Source organism: Chionomys nivalis, chromosome 19, assembly GCF_950005125.1.
Source record: "Chionomys nivalis chromosome 19, mChiNiv1.1, whole genome shotgun sequence".
NCBI classification, from domain to species: domain Eukaryota; kingdom Metazoa; phylum Chordata; class Mammalia; order Rodentia; family Cricetidae; genus Chionomys; species Chionomys nivalis.
In genome coordinates this window covers 6,594,872-6,614,532 of record NC_080104.1, presented here as the reverse complement: position 1 = coordinate 6,614,532, position 19,661 = coordinate 6,594,872, and the positions used below count along the sequence as shown (strand labels likewise).

The following is a 19,661-nucleotide window of genomic DNA, read 5'->3' as shown; positions in this document are numbered from 1 at the left end:
ACTATACACTATAAACAAAGTACTAGCCTCTATATATTATTATATATTATATTTATACTATTATATTATTACATATTATATATTATTATATTAGTATACTAATAAAAATTGACTTTAAAGGAATTAACATCCCTTAGTGTTCTGGTGACCTAATGCACTGTGATTTGCAGCAAGATCTCATGGTGACATTACATAATTTCTATCAACTAAAAGAACAAACAAATGTTTGCCTATCTCCAAAATAAAATTTGTTCACAGGAACATATTCCAAAGAAGTCTTAAAGTAGAAATGATTACAACCTGACTTTTCTTAATACAGTTAACTAAGCTGACTGATAAAGGTGGGCTTTTCAAGTTTATACAAGCTACCCATTTTGCTACAAAGATTTTCAAAGATCTCCTGCAGTCCATGTAGACATGGAGATTCACTTTAATATAAATCTTACTGAGAAGATGAAGGACTAGCTCTGCTGCCTTTTTCTTTGGTGGCTACACAAACTGCACCATGTACTTTAAGATGCACATGCATGGGTCTAGGCAACACAACTTCCATTTTACAATTACAAATAACCATGGTCTATAAAAGTCACAATGCTTTCATCTTTACAAACAATCACATTATCTCTCCTCAAAGGCATGAGGTGGATGGTTCTATACAACATTAGACTGCAGACAGGTAGCTGTGTTCAAGAGCTGTCTGTGAGGACAGCACAGCAGTGTCTGTGGGAAACTAGCACCACAGGCCTATGTTGGAGGAGTGCTCTTTCAACGTGAAGTTAATGATATAATTGTCACCCAAAGCACCAAAGGTTTTCTGAGCTTGCAGACTTCCTAGGCATCAGTGCAGAAATATTATTTTAGGTGATCAAACAGCGCTTCAGGGGTTGCTTAGGGTTTATGAGAAGGTGAACAGAGGAAGGTCATGAGGTAAGCAGTTTTCTCTATCTCTGTACATGACAAGGTTTTTGGGGGAGGGTGGGTACTGACGTGAGAATAATGAGCCCAGAACAAACTAGAAGAGCTGTTAAAACAACAACCAACAAAACAAAACAAAACAAAAGACCCAACAAACAAACAAACAAACAAACGAAAAGCAAGGGCCATTCCTTTAGGCCAGGGAGCAGTTACAGATGCTTCAGTGATACTCATCCCAACTGGGAGCTGAAGCTCTGCTGTCTCCTGACAACTGGGGAGTTAGTTTTCACCAATCGTCCCCTCTCCACGCACTTCCTCTCTCACTTATGTGATATTAATACTTGACATTTCCTTAGAGATACAACTTTATATTTCTATAGTCATTTGGCTTGGTTTCTCAGAAAATTTAAGCTAAAGCATTAAGAGATTCTCTGACTCATTTGCCTGCCGTCAGCTAGAATTACAACAGACTAAAGCTTGTTATCAAAGCAATATTGAAATGATATTTGTTTACAACAATAAAACAGTACAATTAAGAGATATATAAAATAACATTCATTTCCATTCTGAAAGTGGGCATGTCTCTTGGCATTAAAACACATTTTCAACATGTTAATGATTTGATGTCTCCTTTTCTTTAAATCATGTGTGACAGTCTATATGAAAATGAGAAGAATGTAATTTTAAATGAGACATTCTCATAGAAGGTAAACTGAATATTCTAATATGCCTTAAATACTAAACATATAAAACTTAGTATTTCACATAGAAAAAAACAGAAAAACTAACATGAAGACAGCAATGGAGGGCTTCAGATGTACATATGTGTGTGCACATGTGCATGGCGTCTATCACCAGGGACTAAAGCCAATTTAAATTCCAATTTGTAAAACCTTTACAATAATTTTGTATGTGATAACCTTAAGCAAAGCATACAGTTGTAATTTTGTTTGTGTCAACATCACCATTGTTATTGATACCACCAAATACTAAATGCTGCCATTAACATAGTTGTTCCTGTAAGATATGACTCCCGTTTTAGTCAGGATGTTTACTGGACAGAATGGCCACAAACTGCTGTGTACAGTCAATGTTCCACAGGTAAAAAGAAATGTAGTTGTTTCTAATTTGCTAGGAAAAGAGGGGCCTAGCATGAAAAATAAGGGTGAAGGCTCTAGGTAAGATGTACAAGGCTCTCTGCGGGCAGAGAAGGGAGTACTGGACAGGCCCTGAAACAAGTGAGAGCAGCCAGAGTGCTCAGGACAGCGCCTTCCTCAGCAGATGAGGTCCATGGGCTCCATCATTTCTTGGGTTTACCTGCTCTTATACCCAGTCTATGGCTATACCATTTAGTGAATGGACTTGAATGCTTATTCTAGCTGCTTACGATCTTGTTCAGCCTTTTTTCTCCTGAAGATTCATATGTAGTCCTTAGCAATGAAACAGGTGGATGAGATGAGCGACCACAAACTCTGCTCTAAATCACTGCCTCGCTGTGAATGCTGTGACTAGTCCATACAGCCCAGGTAACTAAGAGTCTTCTGAAAGCATTTCTTACACAGCTATCAGAGAACACAGTCAACTGTATTCTCTGTATGCTGAGACAGTTCATACCATCATATAAGACGGGCACCTATATGAACAGAAATAGAAACCACACTGACAATATGTTGTCAAATACCTTCTTAATCAAGAATACAATATCTAACTTCTAAGTTAAAAAGGATCACATACAACAGACTTTTTAAAAACTAAGTTTTTATGGATTTCTGCTTCTGGGACGTTGGTTTCTCAAAGGCAAGTGAGAAAATCTTCAGGTTCTTTGGATTTACTGAAATTGTTTCCTACCTTTGTTCAGCTGTACCGGCATGCTTTCAGATTTCATCAGCCGCTGCTGCTGTTGCTGCCGCTGCTGCTGCTGCTGCCGCTGCTGCTGTTGCTGCCGCTGCTGCACATGATGCCTTGGGGCTTCCTCAGAGGTGGGGATGGCAGCAGAGAAAGAGCTGCTGCTGTTGCTCCCAGGCACAGGGCCACCCATGCTGCCTGGAACCGAAGCTGGGGAAATCAACTTTCTTCCAAAGTTAATCAGGCTGTTGGAGACCTTGTGTATATTCAGGGGAGCACCTCTGGCATTGGTCCTTTGAGATGAAAAAGGGAACATCAAATGAAGTGGGAAAACATTTAACTTGGAGAATAATGCCATTTCGCACATTCCCCTGGAATAAAAACAACTTGTCTAATCCTGGGAAAAGCTGTTTACTAAGTCAGCTATGTAAAGGAGTACGGGCCTAATGCAACCACAGAACAGTAATGTGGCTTATGGAAAATGAGCCTCATGATTCCTTCCTTCCACAGGACACACTACACGCCAACACTGTGCTAGCTTCTAAGGCTGCAGCTGGTCAAGCAGACACACGACTGTTAAAAAGAACCATGTGTTAGGCTGACTTTCTTAGCTGAGCAGCATACCTGACACTTAATAACTTAAGGAAGTGGGGTACGACAGAAAGAAGGGAAATTAGGACATAGCAAAGAAAAATGCCTTTGTCCTGCGCTTGCTTGATGCCTCCAGCAGCTAAAAATCAAGGATTCACACCATTTCCTAAGCAGCTTTCTCTTTTCCTAAGTACAAACTTGTAATTTTCTAGGACTCTTGATTTTACTTTGTCCGATGATAACCCATCCAAGGCATCTCTGCAGCCACATGTAAACCATCCGTCAACCACAGACAGGACGGATGGAAGCTCCTGTTTGTGAGATGTAATGTGAGGGCCACTAACACAGTCCACACGGCTAATGCTGAGACTCTTAATTACAACCCTCCCTTTGAAACTCATGCCCTACTGATGAGCATGCCTTATTCTTCTCCAGAAGGTTCTTTTTCTCTTAACCACCCTGATTAAATCCATAGCACAAATGTTTTTTTTAACAAACCAGAGCTCTTCTTTGAGAAGCCTGCCCATACTCTGAGGTGTGTCTTTCTTTACCTTATCTTTTATCGCTGGACTTAACATCTATATGGAAATCTCTTTTAATAAACTCCAACTCCATCTCATACTGGCTTTTTCTGAAATTCTTTTCTGGCCTGAAGACAAAGATTCAGCTTTACCTGAGTTGTGATCTCTAAAGTTAAGGCTGTTGAGGGTGACAATGTGGAGCTGAGCTTCTGTCCCTGCCACCACTGACTAGAAGACATATTTATTTTGGCTCAGGGTTTAAGTCAGCAGGTAGCTGGTTCCATTCCTTTGAGACTCAAGACAAGGCAGACTCACCATGGTTGGGAGCCTGCAGAACAGAGCTGCAGACTTCTTGGCGAGTAGAGAGACTGAGACATGAAGAGTTCGGCATGAAACTCCTAAGAATCTATTATCTCCAACAATGTGCTTTTTCCTGCTGTCATCTTCCAATCATGTCATCATATTTGTAGTAGAAGAGGGAGCGGGCTGCGTCCTGCCACCCGGCTAGCTTATCCCCCGAAATAACCACATGGAAATTGTATTAATTAAATTACTGCCTGGCCCATTATTTCTAGCCTCTTATTGGCTAACTCTCACATCTTAATTCAACCCATTTTTAATAATCTGTATGTCACCACAAGGTCGTGGCTTACCGGGAAAGATTTAGCATGTCTGACCTGGCAGCTTCATGGCGGCTCTCCCTGCCTGCCTCCTTTCTCCCAGCATTTAGTTCTGTCTACTCTGCCTACCTAAGTCTGCTGTATCAAAAGGCCAAGGCAGTCTCTTTATTCAACCAATGAAAGCAACACATCCTGTACCACATATTAGGAATCTATGAATGATTAACACACCGAATAAGAAGGAGCCCTCATGATTCATTTACCTCTCAATGGCTGGATATACCAGTCAAAGACCAAGCTAGACACATGGAGATATTTTATATCCAAATCACATTAATACAAAAACTATATACATATGTGTATGAGTTAAACTTGCTTTGTGGAATCTCACACTATCTTCTTGCTTTCCATGGTTTGCTAGGATCTGGTTTATAAATGTGTCTGGCAAAGAGAGAGAACCAAATCAATATTTGTTATATGAAGCATTACTTCCTAGATGATTCAGTCTGTGCTGTATCTCAGGGCTATTGTCCTGAAGACTAGTCACCTTGCCATCCCCTTCTCCCCATCTCCTTGGCAGCACTGGTAAAGCACTTCTCCTTTCCAGTGTGGCGACATGCGTGGTGGACTGCTGTCACTCAGTTCTGGGATAAAGAGGAAACACTGCCATGCTTCCCCCTTCCACCAAGTTTTCTCTAATGGCACCAGCTCATGTTATGAACTGGGTCCTCGAGGGCTTACTTTGCCCTGGAGAAGAACTAATCAAATTTAAAAGGGTGATAAAAGAAGATTCATTTACTTATAACTCAATGCAGTGTAAAAATAATTTAATAAAATTAATTCAAATGATCCCTCTTCTATCAAGTTTCATATTTTGTGGAAGTGAGGCTATACAGTAGGTATACTTGCTTTCCAGCTTTTAGTAGCTTCCTAATGAAGCAGGACGTACTCAATTTCTACACACCTTCTCAATCCATGTTGACTGAATACAAACAATGGATGAAATAAAAAGGACTCGTCAGTTCTAGACTGCAGAGGTTCAGCAGCCTGAACACAGGCCTATGCCTAGTTAGTTAGGCACAAGAATGGCTGCCATGTTCAGCTGCATTTCAGTCTTGCTTGTGTGCAAATCAAGATCCATAACTCAAAGATATGAAGAAGTTTATAATGTTGTTACCCCTTTATATAAACAAAAATGTACTAGTCAAATTCCCATATTGCCAGTTGTGAAATTTATATGCTGATACAAGTACCAAGAAACAGCTCCAGCACTATCAAGAGAGTGTGGCTAATGTACCTTCATTACTACTAATAACCACAAAAACATATAGATCAAGCTTGTGCTGAGAGATTTTTCTTTTCATCTGAATAGCTTTTAAAGAGATGAGCTTCTTTTAAATGTTTTTGTCTTTTTAAAAGACGCACTTTTCATCTACCACTCAGAACTTCTAGAAGCATATTTTCTTTTTAAAACAACTCTTGAAGGTGAGCGCTTTTTGAGATGTAAGTAATAGCAAATCATATACTTCTAGGAAAGCCTGTTTTCCATGGCTTGTTTTCAAGGCATGACAGTTTTTACATCAAAGTTATCTAATTTAGCGCTGAATCAAGTAGCAATATCCTTCACCTGAAGTAATAAATATCTTGCCACAGTATTTGTGGCTGTGGAGTGTACTACTCATGGGAATCACTGTAGTTGTCAGGTTTGAAGGACAGTGGGGGCTGGTAACGGAGTGTAATGGGCAGTGTTGAAATAAACAGCCAGAGGAATGAATCTGGAGTTAACAAGACGTTGATTAACCACATCCACGTGACTGAAATCTCCATGGGTGTTGTCTACAGTTAGAAAGACAGCAGAACACAAGAGATACTTTAACAGTGCCGAGTGTTTAGACTGTTAGACTTTTTCAGCAACATGGCATTTTCTGAAAAAACAAGAATCTCTCTGAAACACTTTCATCCTAATTCAGCTCTGACTGGACTATCTGGAACTGTGTGTGACTCTGGTGCCTTCCTACCTTCCCCATTCCCCACACAGTTGAAAGAGAGCTAGAACCTTCATCCTCTTAAGTGGCACAGTCATGACCCAGCGTCTAAAGCTTTAAACAAAAGCCAACTATTCTCCCTAATATAAACAAACAAACAAAACACCCTAAAAAAGACCTCTAAAGGCCAAGCAAACTTTGGTTAACTGCAATAACTTTAGCACAATTTCTTTAGATTCTTGTTTATATTTTTGAAAGGTTATTCTCAATTTATTTTAAAGTATTCCCTTCCCCTGCATTCACACCTGCAGTTTTTATTATTATTATTATTTCTTTCTACTACTGTTCCCTTCCCCAAGGTTGAATGCTTGGTTTGTTGATTCAGTTGCTCATTTACTTATTCATTTTTCATCTTCTGTCTTTCCAATAAGAGGATTTAAAGGTATATATTTTCATCTGATGACATTTCCACTCTCACTTTTCCTGTCTATTGACACAATTGTTATATATGTACATCTTACATTTTCAGATGGCTATCTATCTATGCTTATGTTATTTTTTGAGTAAAAATAGAAACATCAGGAGAATAAAGTGTGAAAATATTCTAGCTTTTTAAAAGTATTACAAAAACTACAAGCTGGAAAAATTGTTTGGTTTAGACAACTTTTATTTTTTTTGTCAATTAGTTGGACCTGGATAGAGTTTAAATAGTGACTATGATTCATTAAAAAGTCACATTAGGGTTAGTGAGATGGCTTAGTGACCCAGGTTCAATTTCCAGTACACACATAGTGGCTCACAACCTCTGTAACTCCAGTTCTAAGGGATCTGACATCCTCTTTTGTCCTCTACAGGTACTAGCCACAAATGTGGTACAGACAACATGCACATAAACACCATACACATACAATAAAATTTAAAGTTTAAAAATTAAAAATAGTGAACATCGAAACCCCCAAACTGCCAGTCAACAAATGTAGTAAGAAATGAAGAGGAGTTCTCAAAAGAAGAAATACAAGTGGCAAATAAATATTTTAAAAAGTGTTCGACATCTCTAGTTATCAGGGAAATGAAAATAAAACTACTTTGAGATACCACCTCACCTCAGTCAGAATGGCACCCACCAGAGATCTGGGAACTAACGGTGGGAGAGGGCAAACTAGAACAACTATTATGGAAATCAGGACAGAGAATCAGCATATAATTTTCTCAAACAATTCACAACAGAAGCATCCTATGGCCCAGCTCTATCACTCCTGGGCACAGACAAAGGACTCCACCCTACCACAGAGCTATGTGGGCATCCGTGTTCACTACTGCTCTTTGCATGACAGCAAATGGACCCATCAGCAGATCAACAAGTAATGAAGATGTGGTGCATGTACAAGATGAAATTTTATGAAGCTTTAAAGAAAACTAAAATCTGCAGGAAAATGGATGTATCAGGAAGGTAAAATACTAAGCAAGGTGACCCAAACTTAGAGAGACAAAAACCTGAATGCTCTCTCTCTTACGCGACTGTGGGTTCTGTGCTTATGTGGGTGTATAAATGCAGGTTAGAGTCTTAAGAAGACAAAGAGAGGATAAAAGTGATGAGGAAGAACATGGGTGGACAAAAGGACAGGGACATGAGGGGACGAGATGGCGTAGGGGAGGTTGCAAGAGGTTAGGGAGAGCAGAGGGGTAGGAGGACAAGGAGGAAAGGAAGCCTTTCACAATGTTCCCAAAAATGCCTTAATGCTACTTAACACCTTGCATGCAATTAAAAATTATATTACTTTTAAGTGAAAAAAATCCAAAAACTTGTTTTTGGTGTAGAGACAACCTCTGCTTTGCATTCCTGTACATTGCAAGTTTGTTATCACTCATCTACTCTGAGTAGATATGAGTTATAGCTCATATTTATTTATTTTATTCTTCTGCACATCAAGTGCTTTGGAAATTTAAGACAGTTAGTTGCCAGATAATACTATTTTATATTGTTGTAATATCTTTATTTGCATTTAAAAACTCTTTAAAAAAAATAAAAACTCTTTAAAGATAATTCTAACATTTAAGCTAGTACTTAATATTTTTATTGGTAATTTAATATATACATATAATGTTTTAATCAAGCCTACCCTATTCTTTCTCGTACATCTGCACCACCATTTCCTCCCAATTTCATGTGTGCCTGTCTTTTTGAGTCACTGAGTGCACTTAGTGCCACCAGGATATAGTCTACATGAAGGCCCACCGACTAGAGGATAGGTACTCTCTTAGGAACTGTATTGATGTGGGAGTGTCATATCAATTTGTTGATTTCATTGGTTAAGTAATAAAGAAACTGCTTGGCCCTCATAGGTTAAAACATAGGTGGGTGGAGTAAACAGAATAGAATGCTGGGAGGAAGAGGAAGTGAGCTCAGATGCAGGGCAGCTCCTCTGAGAGACAGACGCCATGCTCTCCTCTCCAGAGCAGATGCGATGAAGCTCCGACCCAGGATGGACGTAGGCTAGAATCTTCCCGGTAAGCGCAACTTGGGGTGCTACACACATGAACAGAAATGGGCCAAGCAGTGTTTAAAAGAATACAGCTTGGGTGTTGTTATTTCGGGGCATAAGCTAGCTAGGCAGCCATGAGCCGGGCTGTGGGAAGAGGCCCACAGCTCCTACTACACTGTATCCCTGAAGAAAACGAACTCTTTCCCCAAGCAGTCATTAGGTACCAATAGTTCCTGAGCTATTTAAAAAGAATGACATTTAAAACGAACCCAGTTTCAATTTTAAGCATTAAAATTGCAAAAGAAAGGCTGTAGAAATGGTACAACGATTAAGAGCACATTCTTTTTGCAGAGGACCTGGGTTCAGTTCCCAACACCCAACATGATGGCTCACAAATGCCTATGGTTCATTTCTAGGGAGCCTGAAGTTCTCTTCTGACTTCTGTGGGCACCTGTGTAATGTGGTGCACACAGACTCACACAGGCACACGAGAGACACAAAATAAATAACAAATCCAAAAAATTCCTAACATTTCAAAAGAGATGATGAAAAATCTTTCTTCTATTCATCATGATTCTTTGTATAAGAATCTCAGTATGCTTACAAAGAAGTGTGTTAAAAAAATCAGTGTCCACACACACACACACACACACACACACACACACACACACACCAAGGACAACAGGATAAATAGGTAAAATAAAACCAGAAGGGCAGAAAAGAAAGGATACATAGTATATTTCATTTGTGGGAGAAAGATGTTGGAACTAGGGTATAAACAAAACCCACAGTGAATATCTGTTGAGTGTTTTCCCTATAGCAAGTCTCACTTGCCAGCTGATATGAGTGGGTAACAGCTGACCTCAGTTGCCTTAGAAGATCTTGGGCAAAAAGTGACAGATGCCAGGAAGGATGATGATACTTTAAAAGGATGAACTCTCAAAAGATACTTTGGAAGGTGGTACCAGGCAGGGCTCTCCCTGGCAAGGTCAGGTGGGAGCAGCGCTCAGCAGCTCGGGAGTCAAAGTACAAACACTCTATGCTGAGGTAAGAATGAGAGACCAGTGTGTCTGTGACCTACGAGTGGAGACAAGGGGAGGGTGGGAGATAGTGGCACACTTATTCACAGGACTGGGTAACTGACGGCAGAAGGGAAACTTTGGAAGGGCGGAAGTGGCAGTATAACATGAGCTGCTGTACACCGAGATTTCTTTGACTGTTTCATGGAAGACAGTCTAGTGGGCAAGAACCAGAAGGGTCTTCAGATAAAAGACCTTATGTAGCAAGTGAACCTAATATTTATCTGTTAAACATACAAAACTAAATACCCAGCATAAAGAGGAAGAAATTTAAATAGATGTTTAGTAAGATTCCTTAGGGCAGGGGTTTGAATATGACTGTTAGACAGGTGCCTCTATGCTTAAATAATCATACCCAACATTCAGTAAAACTTGCTGAATTAAATGAACTAATTACTAGTTGTAAAACAAGACTTAGACGAAATGAATAAATAGAGCAGAGCTCCAGATAAGTCTCATGGGCTATGACACTGGTCTCATAATTTCAAAGCTGAGTAATTTCGTAGTAGTGTTTCTCTGTTTCTACTGTTGTAATAAAAGGTTCAGGTTTAAGTTTAAAAGTCAGTCTCTTGTACATTTCCCCAGCTCTTAAGCTACCATTTCCTAAGTGGCAGTCGTTTTAATGCAGAACAGGCCGTATGTATGCACTCTATAAATATATATTTAGTCTGCTGGAATTCTCAAGAAAAGTTAACACTCAGGAAAATGTTTAAGAAAAAAAAATTGGACAATTTGGCAGCATTTATCATTGCTAACATTGTTTTCTAGAGTAAACTCTGAAATTGCATTCTAATTTGAAATGGTTCTGGTTTGACAAGTTAACTCTTGAGACATCTAAGTATAGTATTATGAAAAAAACAGAACTGTTCATCAACCCTTTATGCCAATGTTAATTTCTTTTAAAAGTATGATTTGAATGTTTTTATTCCTACAGTGACCCTTAAGAGTTCTGTGTGTACAATCGCTGATCACAAAGGATGCATTTATAAGCTTATTTTGTAGTGCTAAAGCCAACTGGGAAATGCAATTTTAATTTTGTTACTGAAATAATTTAAAAATATATCATAGAACTGCCTCTTTTCATTCAACAGTGAAGATCCAGAAAGAGATTACACCAAGTAGAAACTATTCAGGTTTATTAGTGCTGGAGAAATGACGCTGAAAACTTAAAAATGTATTCTTTTGGTATATTTTAAAAATTTCATTTCATAGTATGTATTCATTGTACATGGTACTGTGTTATAAAAGGACATTTCCCATGGAAGTATATGTTATATGTTGAGTATATTTCCCCCCATACTGCCCTCTTCTCCCTTTTCCCAGCCCTTTTGTGGCTAAAAAAAAAAAAAAAGTAATTGTATATACATGCAATATTTTCTTTATCCACCTATATGTTGTTAGACAATTAGGTTAGCTCCATAACTTAACATTACAAGTAGTTATACAATAAATATGGATAGGCAAGTATCTCAGTGGCATGATGTTCTGGAGCCCTGCAGGTAGGTACAGGTACGTCATGAGGTAGATCTAGTTTTAGTGGTCTGAGGACACTCCATACAGATTACTATAGTACTTGTATTAATTCATATTACCACTGTTAACAAAAAATTGTTTTATGATGCCGAAAAGAACTTAGAAATTTATTTAACAAAGATTCATTACACACCAGTCTTAGCATGCTAAATCTAGAAAATAATCCTCATGAAATACATAAAAATTCTTGATGACTTCTGATACTGTCTATGGGAAGGGACTTACCGGCTTTTATTCATAAGGTCTGCTCCCCGTGCCTTGTAGTAATCTAAATTGGGGTGGAACTGGTAAGTTACAGGCCTTGGATTTCTCTAAAGAAAAATAAATACAATAAATTAAAATAAAAAAGACAGAAATGAATATGATGACCATTTAAATGTTCTATACATATATAATAAGACATTTAATAATTAACATGCTTCTGTTTCAACTGGTTCTTTCTTGGCTAATCAAAACTGAAAAAAATCTAAACATATCTTATTTTTAATGCGTGTGGTTGCTAAAATATATCACTGTCATTAGACTGGTTTTGATGCTTTAAGTTATAATTTCAAATATAATGCTTTCAAATAAAATTATATCAAAATTATAGTAGAGTAAAGTTAACGCAAGCATGCACAATCAAAAAAGGCTAAGGGACAAGGTGTCCAGAAAACTGAACTTTGGAGGAAAAAAATAATTATGAATATTTGATGATCAGAAAACTCAATACATCCACTAGATGGCACAATGAATCCTCCTCCCGAAATGAATTATTATTAATTATTATTATTATTTGGTTTTTTTGAGACAGGGTTTCTTTGTAGCTTTGGAGCCTGTCCTGGAACTTGCTCTGTAGCCAGGCTGACCTTGAACTCACTTGCCTTTGCCTCCTGAGTGCTGGGATTAAAGGCTTGTGTCACCACTGCCCGACCCAAAATGAATTCTTTTAAAGTTAACAATTTCTAGGTCATCTAATTTATGAGTTTAACAAGTGCCCAAAATATGTCAGACAATGGAAATATCAGGATGACATTAAACTGACTAGTGAAAGTAAAAACTGCTCCTCTCCGCCATTTATTTTTATTTACGGCGTGACAAAATAAAATGGTTAGGTTTAGTGTGTCCACTTAAATTTGCAGCTACTGTTTAAACTATATTAACTATTTAAATGGACCAACCTCCTCACAAACAAATAGAAACATACTTACATTTTACAAAATTTTAATATATTTATGCCATAATTTAAATGCATAGCACAATGTCTAACATGTTAAACTGTATACATTCCCATTAAATGTTTTATAAACTTCTAAATGTTTTCTACTGTCCACCCAGGCATTTAATTTAGGGAATACCTAGTTCTTTAAAATAGAGCATACACTCTTCTCTGAAAGATCTAGTTAGACACAACATAGCTGAATTTTATCTTAATAGGAAATTACTGACACACTTAGATATCCCTTGGAGACATAGTTCTTAAACGCTGACGTGCTTGTGTGCTGGTGTCGGGTGGAGAGGGAATGTAACTGTTAAGGTTAAATAGTTCGAGATTCATCACGCTAACACGCTGCGTCTCACTAGCTATGACAGACAGACCTTTTCTCTTCTGTTCAGAGTATTTCCACAGCTCAACCTACTCATAGCTCTTCCAAGGTAACCCTAATCATCTGGCAGAAATGACAGTCCTGTGATTTAGCTATAGTTACTATCTCACTGGTTTGGTATTCAACACAGATTTGTAATAATCAAATCTGAATTGCCTTGATGAAGATAACACATGCTTCCATGACGACCACACTATCACATCTAACTGTAACTTCTCTGTCTAGGAATTACATTGGTAGCTGATGACAACCTGGACCCAAGTAAATAAAATAGAGGTTAAAGCCCTTGACAGACTGATAGTCCACTCATGATCTATTTTAAAAAGTGACTTCTACAAGACTATAATTTATGACTGATTCTGTTCCTTATTCTCTGTGCCCGGAAAAGCATTTTGTTTTTGTTAATATAAAAGGCTTTTCTATTCTGGCTTTCAACAAACTAAAAAAGGATCATGTTACTTTTGTCAGAAAATAATAAAAGAGCAATCCCATGGAGCAGTTTCCTGAAATGAACTTCTTTATAAAGAAATGACAAACAATTCAAGACATGAAGTGCTGCTCTATCTAAGCATTCAAGGCCGTTACTAGAAACATTGATCGACTGGAGCCTAATAAACTCCTAGAAGCCCTGCTAGGGTCAAAGGGAGGTAGTTTAAAGGACTGCAACGCTGGGGCCAACATCAAAAAAGTCAAAAGATAATGCTGATATGGAATAATCACATATGAAATACCAAAAAGGAATTATTCTTCAAAGTTATTAAAAAGGTTTCCTGTTAAGATGGTGTTATTTCTAACATATAAACACACACATATAATCTGAACAAGCACTATGAAAAAATATAATGTGGGCCACAAGACCAAAAGTTCATTGATAATTAAAAATTATCTAACATAAACATTTAAACACACACACACACACGGAACAAATAAAAGTAAATGCAACCATGGAGAAATTTATTAATGAAATACTTTTCATTCTTTATTTAGGGAAAGTTTTTGAAATCCAATTTTATATTTCACACTTAGGACATGTTTCAAGTCACACTTCAAACACTGAACACCACATGTAGCTTGTGCTAACTGAGCACATCTGACACAACTAAAAACCACTGCATAGCTGTGAACATCAGTGTATGTACATCAGCAGCAAAAAGAGCATGGGTACTTTAACACAGTAAAATTCATTGCTGTAGTTTTGTAATTTACTTCTGTTTTTCCCCTTTAATTATTAGTTTATCTGCTTTTAATGTGTTTTTAAAAATCAGGACTTTTTGGAATATTCTTACATATACAAACAAAAACTGAATTAATAAATTAGACCCAGAAAGGCAAATATATGTTCTCTCTCAGCTGATGTTCCTAGCTCCAAATCTTCAGATGTGAGGGAGTAGTAACTGGAGAAACTAGGAAAGTAAAAAGTAACCATTGTGGGGGCTGGGGGAGGGGCAAAAGAATGGGGAACAGCAGGGTTCAAGAGATCTGATGGGATAAACAGGTAAAGCAGAGATTTACATAGGGATGGGGAGAAAGGAGTATACAGTAAGGATTTTGAAAACCTGTAAGTATGCTATTAACTGTCTACCTAAAAATACCTATAATACATGTAAGTCTGTGTTTACATAGTTTAAATGAAATCTTTCCTCCTAAGAGCCATAAACTAGCTATCAAAACCCCAACACCAGGAATGTGAAATCCTCTTTTGGGCTGTTGGCAGGGTTGTTCCAAAACATCATACACTTCTGCTTGGTTGATCCCAGAGGTGAAGGTGAGCCCCTCTTGCTGAAGGCACTATGTACTTCAGACACAAGACTCAGAGGAAACCCAAGCTGGATCTGACCTGAAAGCCTCCTCATCAAGGACTAGGTTTCATGGTACCTGACGCTTCCAAAGGAGAGAAATAGCCAACAGTCCTACCCAGCCATGATGCCTAGGAAGCACAATGACCAGCATGTGCTGTAACCTGAAGAGTGCAGTAGTGGCACACACACCTTAGCCATAACCAACAGCTTTCTAATCAAACTGAAGAACAGTTCAACAAGAAGGAAACTGTAGGAGCCAACCATGATAAGCTAAATATGAACAGATCACCCAAAGGAAGTTCTTTACTTCCAACCATTATCACCTCCAGTGTAGGACTCAGCCATCGATAAGTTTAATGGAGGCCCAAGTCTCAGTAGTTTACCCTGAAGTAATACCTGGTTGCAGGAAGAACCACAAACTGAGATTACCGGAGCACCACCCAAGAACAGAGCATCCAAAGAAAATGCCTAAGGTTCCAACCCACTGTAGATAGGATCACCTTCCAGCACACTCACCGGGACACCCCTAGACAAATGTCAGCCAACCATGGGTCGTGAACCTCAGAAACCCCTCACCCCCACCTTTACTACTATAAAAACCTAACTCTAACTGAGCTCGGGGCTCTCCAGATATTCCAATATATTGGACATGCAGAGAGACCGAGTATGCAAACTTCCATAAAATAAAGGCTCTTTGCTTTTACATACGGGACTCGGTCTCATTGTTGGCTTTTGGGGACTTTGCGGATTTAGGCATAACAAAAGCATGTCTTGATCCAGGAGTTCCTGTGTAGGTGCCGAGAAGTTTCATCGGGACGGGTGAGTGTGTGCTATCCTGGGGCGGACTGTCCCGGTAGAGAGCACAAACGCCCCTCCCCCAGCTCCTGCTGCAGGGCTTTCTCTCCTACACACCCGCCCCCACCCCCACCCCCAAGCCTGCCTTGTCTGCAAGGTCCTTAGCTGTGGAACAGTTTCCTGCCATTTCACTAAGGCTACCAACCCAGAGCAGTGAGTCCCTGACTAGAGGGTAGGCCTCAAGGTCCCCGCCAGGGAAAGCGGGCCCTTGCTGCTGGGGCTGCAGTCTCTGCTGTGATCTGCTGGACCTGCTCTGCCTGCGCCCTACTTCCCTTAGTCCCTGGCTCATTGGGGCATCCAGGAGTTCCTGTGTAGGTGCCGAGAAGTTTCATCGGGACGGGTGAGTGTGTACTATCCTGGGGCGGACGGTCCCGGTAGAGAGCACAAACGCCCCTACACTAAGGCTACTCAACCAGAGCAGTGAGTGCCTGCCTAGCGGGCAGGCCTCAGCAATCCCCGAAAGGGAGCGCAGGCACCTCCAGCTTGTACTGCAGTGTCGCCTGTGTTCTACTGGACCCCGCCCGACCCCTTGCATTCGGCCTTCTTTACGCGGGTCACTGGAATACCACGCATCCATGTTTTGGTGTTGAGGAGTTCATCTGGAAGGGAACGGTTCCTGCCCCTACACTGAGGAGATACACCTAGAGAGTTAGTCACAGCAAAGACTGGTCCAAGATATCAGGCCTCTCCTGGCTCCATTTGAAGGAAAAGATGGGCAGGCGCCAATGCAAGAATTCCCCCAACAACTTGAAAGGCAACGTGACATCACCAGGATCCAGGAATCCCGAAATGAGAAGTCTACACCCTAATCCAGAAGAATTAGAAGAATTCGACTCAAAAGTGAATTTTATGAAAATAATAGAGGACCTTAAACAGGAGGTGAAAAACTGCCACAACCAATTAGAGATTACAAACAAAAAAGTAGAGGAAATGAATAAATATCTCAAAGATACCCAAGAAAACCAAGAGAAACAAGAAAAAGTAATCAAACAGGTAAGGGAAACGGTTCAAGACTTGAAGAATGAAGTGGAAGTAATAAAGAAAACACAAACCGAGGGAAGGATGGAGATGGAAAATTTGAATAAACGAACAGGAACTACAGAGACAAGTACCATCAACAGATTACAAGAGATAGAAGAAAGAATCTCAGACACTGAAGATGCCATAGAGAAAATAAACACTCTCATCAAAGAAAACAGCATAACCAACAAATTCTCATCACAAAACATTCAGGAAATCTGGGACACAATAAAAAGACCAAACCTAAGAATAATAGGGATAGAAGAAGGAGAAGAAGTACAGCTCAATGGTCCAGAAAATATATTGAATAAAATTATAGAAGAAAACTTTCCCAACCTTAAGAAAGATATTCCTTTGAAGGTCCAAGAAGCATACAGAACACCAAATCGACTGGATCAAAAAAAAAAAAAAAAACATCTCCTCGTCATATAATAATCAAAACACAAAACATACAGAATAAAGAAAGAATATTAAGAGCTGCAAAGGAAAAAGGTCAAGTTACCTATAAAGGTAAACCTATCAGACTTACACCTGATTTCTCTATGGAAACCATGAAAGCCAGAAGGTCCTGGATAGATATACTGCAGAAACTACGAGACCATGGATGCAAGCCCAGACTACTATACCCAGCCAAGCTTTCGTTCACTATAAATGGAGAAAACAAAGTTTTCCAGGATAAAAACAAATTTAAACAATACGTAGCCACAAATCCAGCCCTTCAGAAAGTAATTGAAGGAAAATCACAAACCAAGGAGTCCAACAATGCCCACAATAACTCAGACATCTAATGACCCTTCACCAGCACAACTTGAAGAAGGGAAACACACAAACTCTACTACCAAAGGAAAGAAAGAAAGAAAGGAAAAATGACTGGAGTTAACAACCACTGGTCATTAATATCACTTAATATCAATGGACTCAACTCACCTATAAAGAGGCACAGGCTAAGAGATTGGATACGAAAATAGGATCCAACATTCTGCTGTTTACAAGAAACACACCTCAACCACAAAGACTGACATCTACTCAGAGTAAAGGGCTGGGAAAAGGTTTATCAAGCAAACGGACCTAAGAAACAAGCAGGTGTGGCCATACTAATTTCTAAGAAAGCTGACTTCAAACTAAAATCAATCAAAAGAGATGGAGATGGTCATTTTTTACTCATAACAGGAACAATTCACCAGGATGAAATCTCAATCCTGAATATATATGCCCCTAATATAAAAGCACCCACTTATGTAAAAGAAATGTTACTAAAACTCAAGGCAGTCATCAACCACACACACTAATAGTAGGAGATTTCAACACTCCTCTCTCACCAATGAACAGGTCAATCAGACAGAAACCTAACAGAGAAATAAGAGGATTAAGGGAGGTAATGAATCAAATGGACTTAACAGACATCTATAGAACATTCCACCCAAATAGGAAAGAATATACCTTCTTCTCTGCAGCTCACGGAACCTTCTCGAAAATAGACCACATACTCGGTAACAAAGCAAACTTACACAGTTACAAAAAAATATCGGTAACCACCTGTGTCTTATCAGATCACCATGGATTAAAGTTAGAATTCAACAACAATGCCATCCCCAGAAAGCCTATGAACTCATGGAAACTGGACAGTCAACTACTGAACCTCACCTGGATCAAGGAAGAAATAAAGAAAGAAATTAAAGTCTTTCTTGAATTCAATGAAAACGAAGACTCAACATACTCAAACCTATGGGACACTATGAAAGCAGTGCTAAGAGGAAAATTCATAGCATTAAGTGCCCACTTAAAGAAAACGGAGAAAGCACACATTGGAGACTTAATAGCCCACCTGAAAGCTTTAGAAAAAAAAGAAGCAGACTCACCTAGGAGAAGTAGAAGACTCGAAATAATCAAATTGAGGGCTGAAATCAACAAAATAGAAACACAGAAAACAATCCAAAGAATCAATGAAACAAAAAGCTGGTTCATGGAGAAAATCAATAAGATTGATAAACCCCTATCCAAACTAATCAAACGGCGGAGAGAATACGCAAATTAACAAAATCAGAAACGAAAAGGGAGACATAACCACAGACTCAGAGGAAATTCAGAGAATCATTAGATCTTACTACAAAAACCTGTATGCCACAAAATTGGAAAATGTTATAGAAATGGACACTTTTTTTTGATAAGTACCATATACCAAAGTTAAACCAGGACCAGGTGAACAATCTAAATAGACCTGTTAGTCGCGAAGAATTAGAAGTTGTTATAAAAAACCTCCCCACCAAAAAAAGCCCAGGTCCAGACGGCTTCAATGCAGAATTCTACCAGAACTTCCAAGAAGACCTAATACCTATACTCCTTAATGTATTTCACAATATTGAAACAGAGAAGTCATTGCCAAATTCCTTTTATGAAGCTGAAGTTACTCTGATACCAAAACCACACAAAGACACAACCAAGAAAGAGAACTACAGGCCAATCTCACTCATGAACATCGACGCAAAAATACTCAATAAAATACTGGCAAACCGAATCCAAGAACACATTAGAAAAATTATCCATTATGATCAAGTAGGCTTCATCCCAGAGATGCAGGGCTGGTTCAACATACGAAAATCTATCAATGTAATCCATCATATAAATAAACTGAAAGTAAAAAACCATATGATCATTTCATTAGATGCTGAAAAAGCATTCGACAAAATTCAACATCCCTTTATGATAAAGGTCTTAGAGAGATTAGGAATACAAGGGTCGTTCCTAACTATAATAAAAGCTATTTATAGCAAGCCGTCAGCTAACATCAAATTAAATGGAGAGAAACTCAAAGCTATTCCACTAAAATCA

The 19,661-nt window shown here is 38.8% G+C and overlaps 1 protein-coding gene across 1 annotated transcript in view; it reads right to left on the bottom strand.

The window, feature by feature from the left end:
• The window catches only part of Tbc1d5 (TBC1 domain family member 5), a 446,307-nt gene that overhangs the window by 53,476 nt on the left and 373,170 nt on the right, over window positions 1-19,661 (bottom strand). The window contains exons 16-17 of the mRNA XM_057794493.1: window positions 11,798-11,883; window positions 2,764-3,053 (exon numbers count right to left, since the gene is read on the bottom strand). Of these exons, the coding sequence (XP_057650476.1) occupies window positions 2,764-3,053; window positions 11,798-11,883 (376 nt within the window). The remainder of the gene's footprint in view (window positions 1-2,763; window positions 3,054-11,797; window positions 11,884-19,661) is intronic.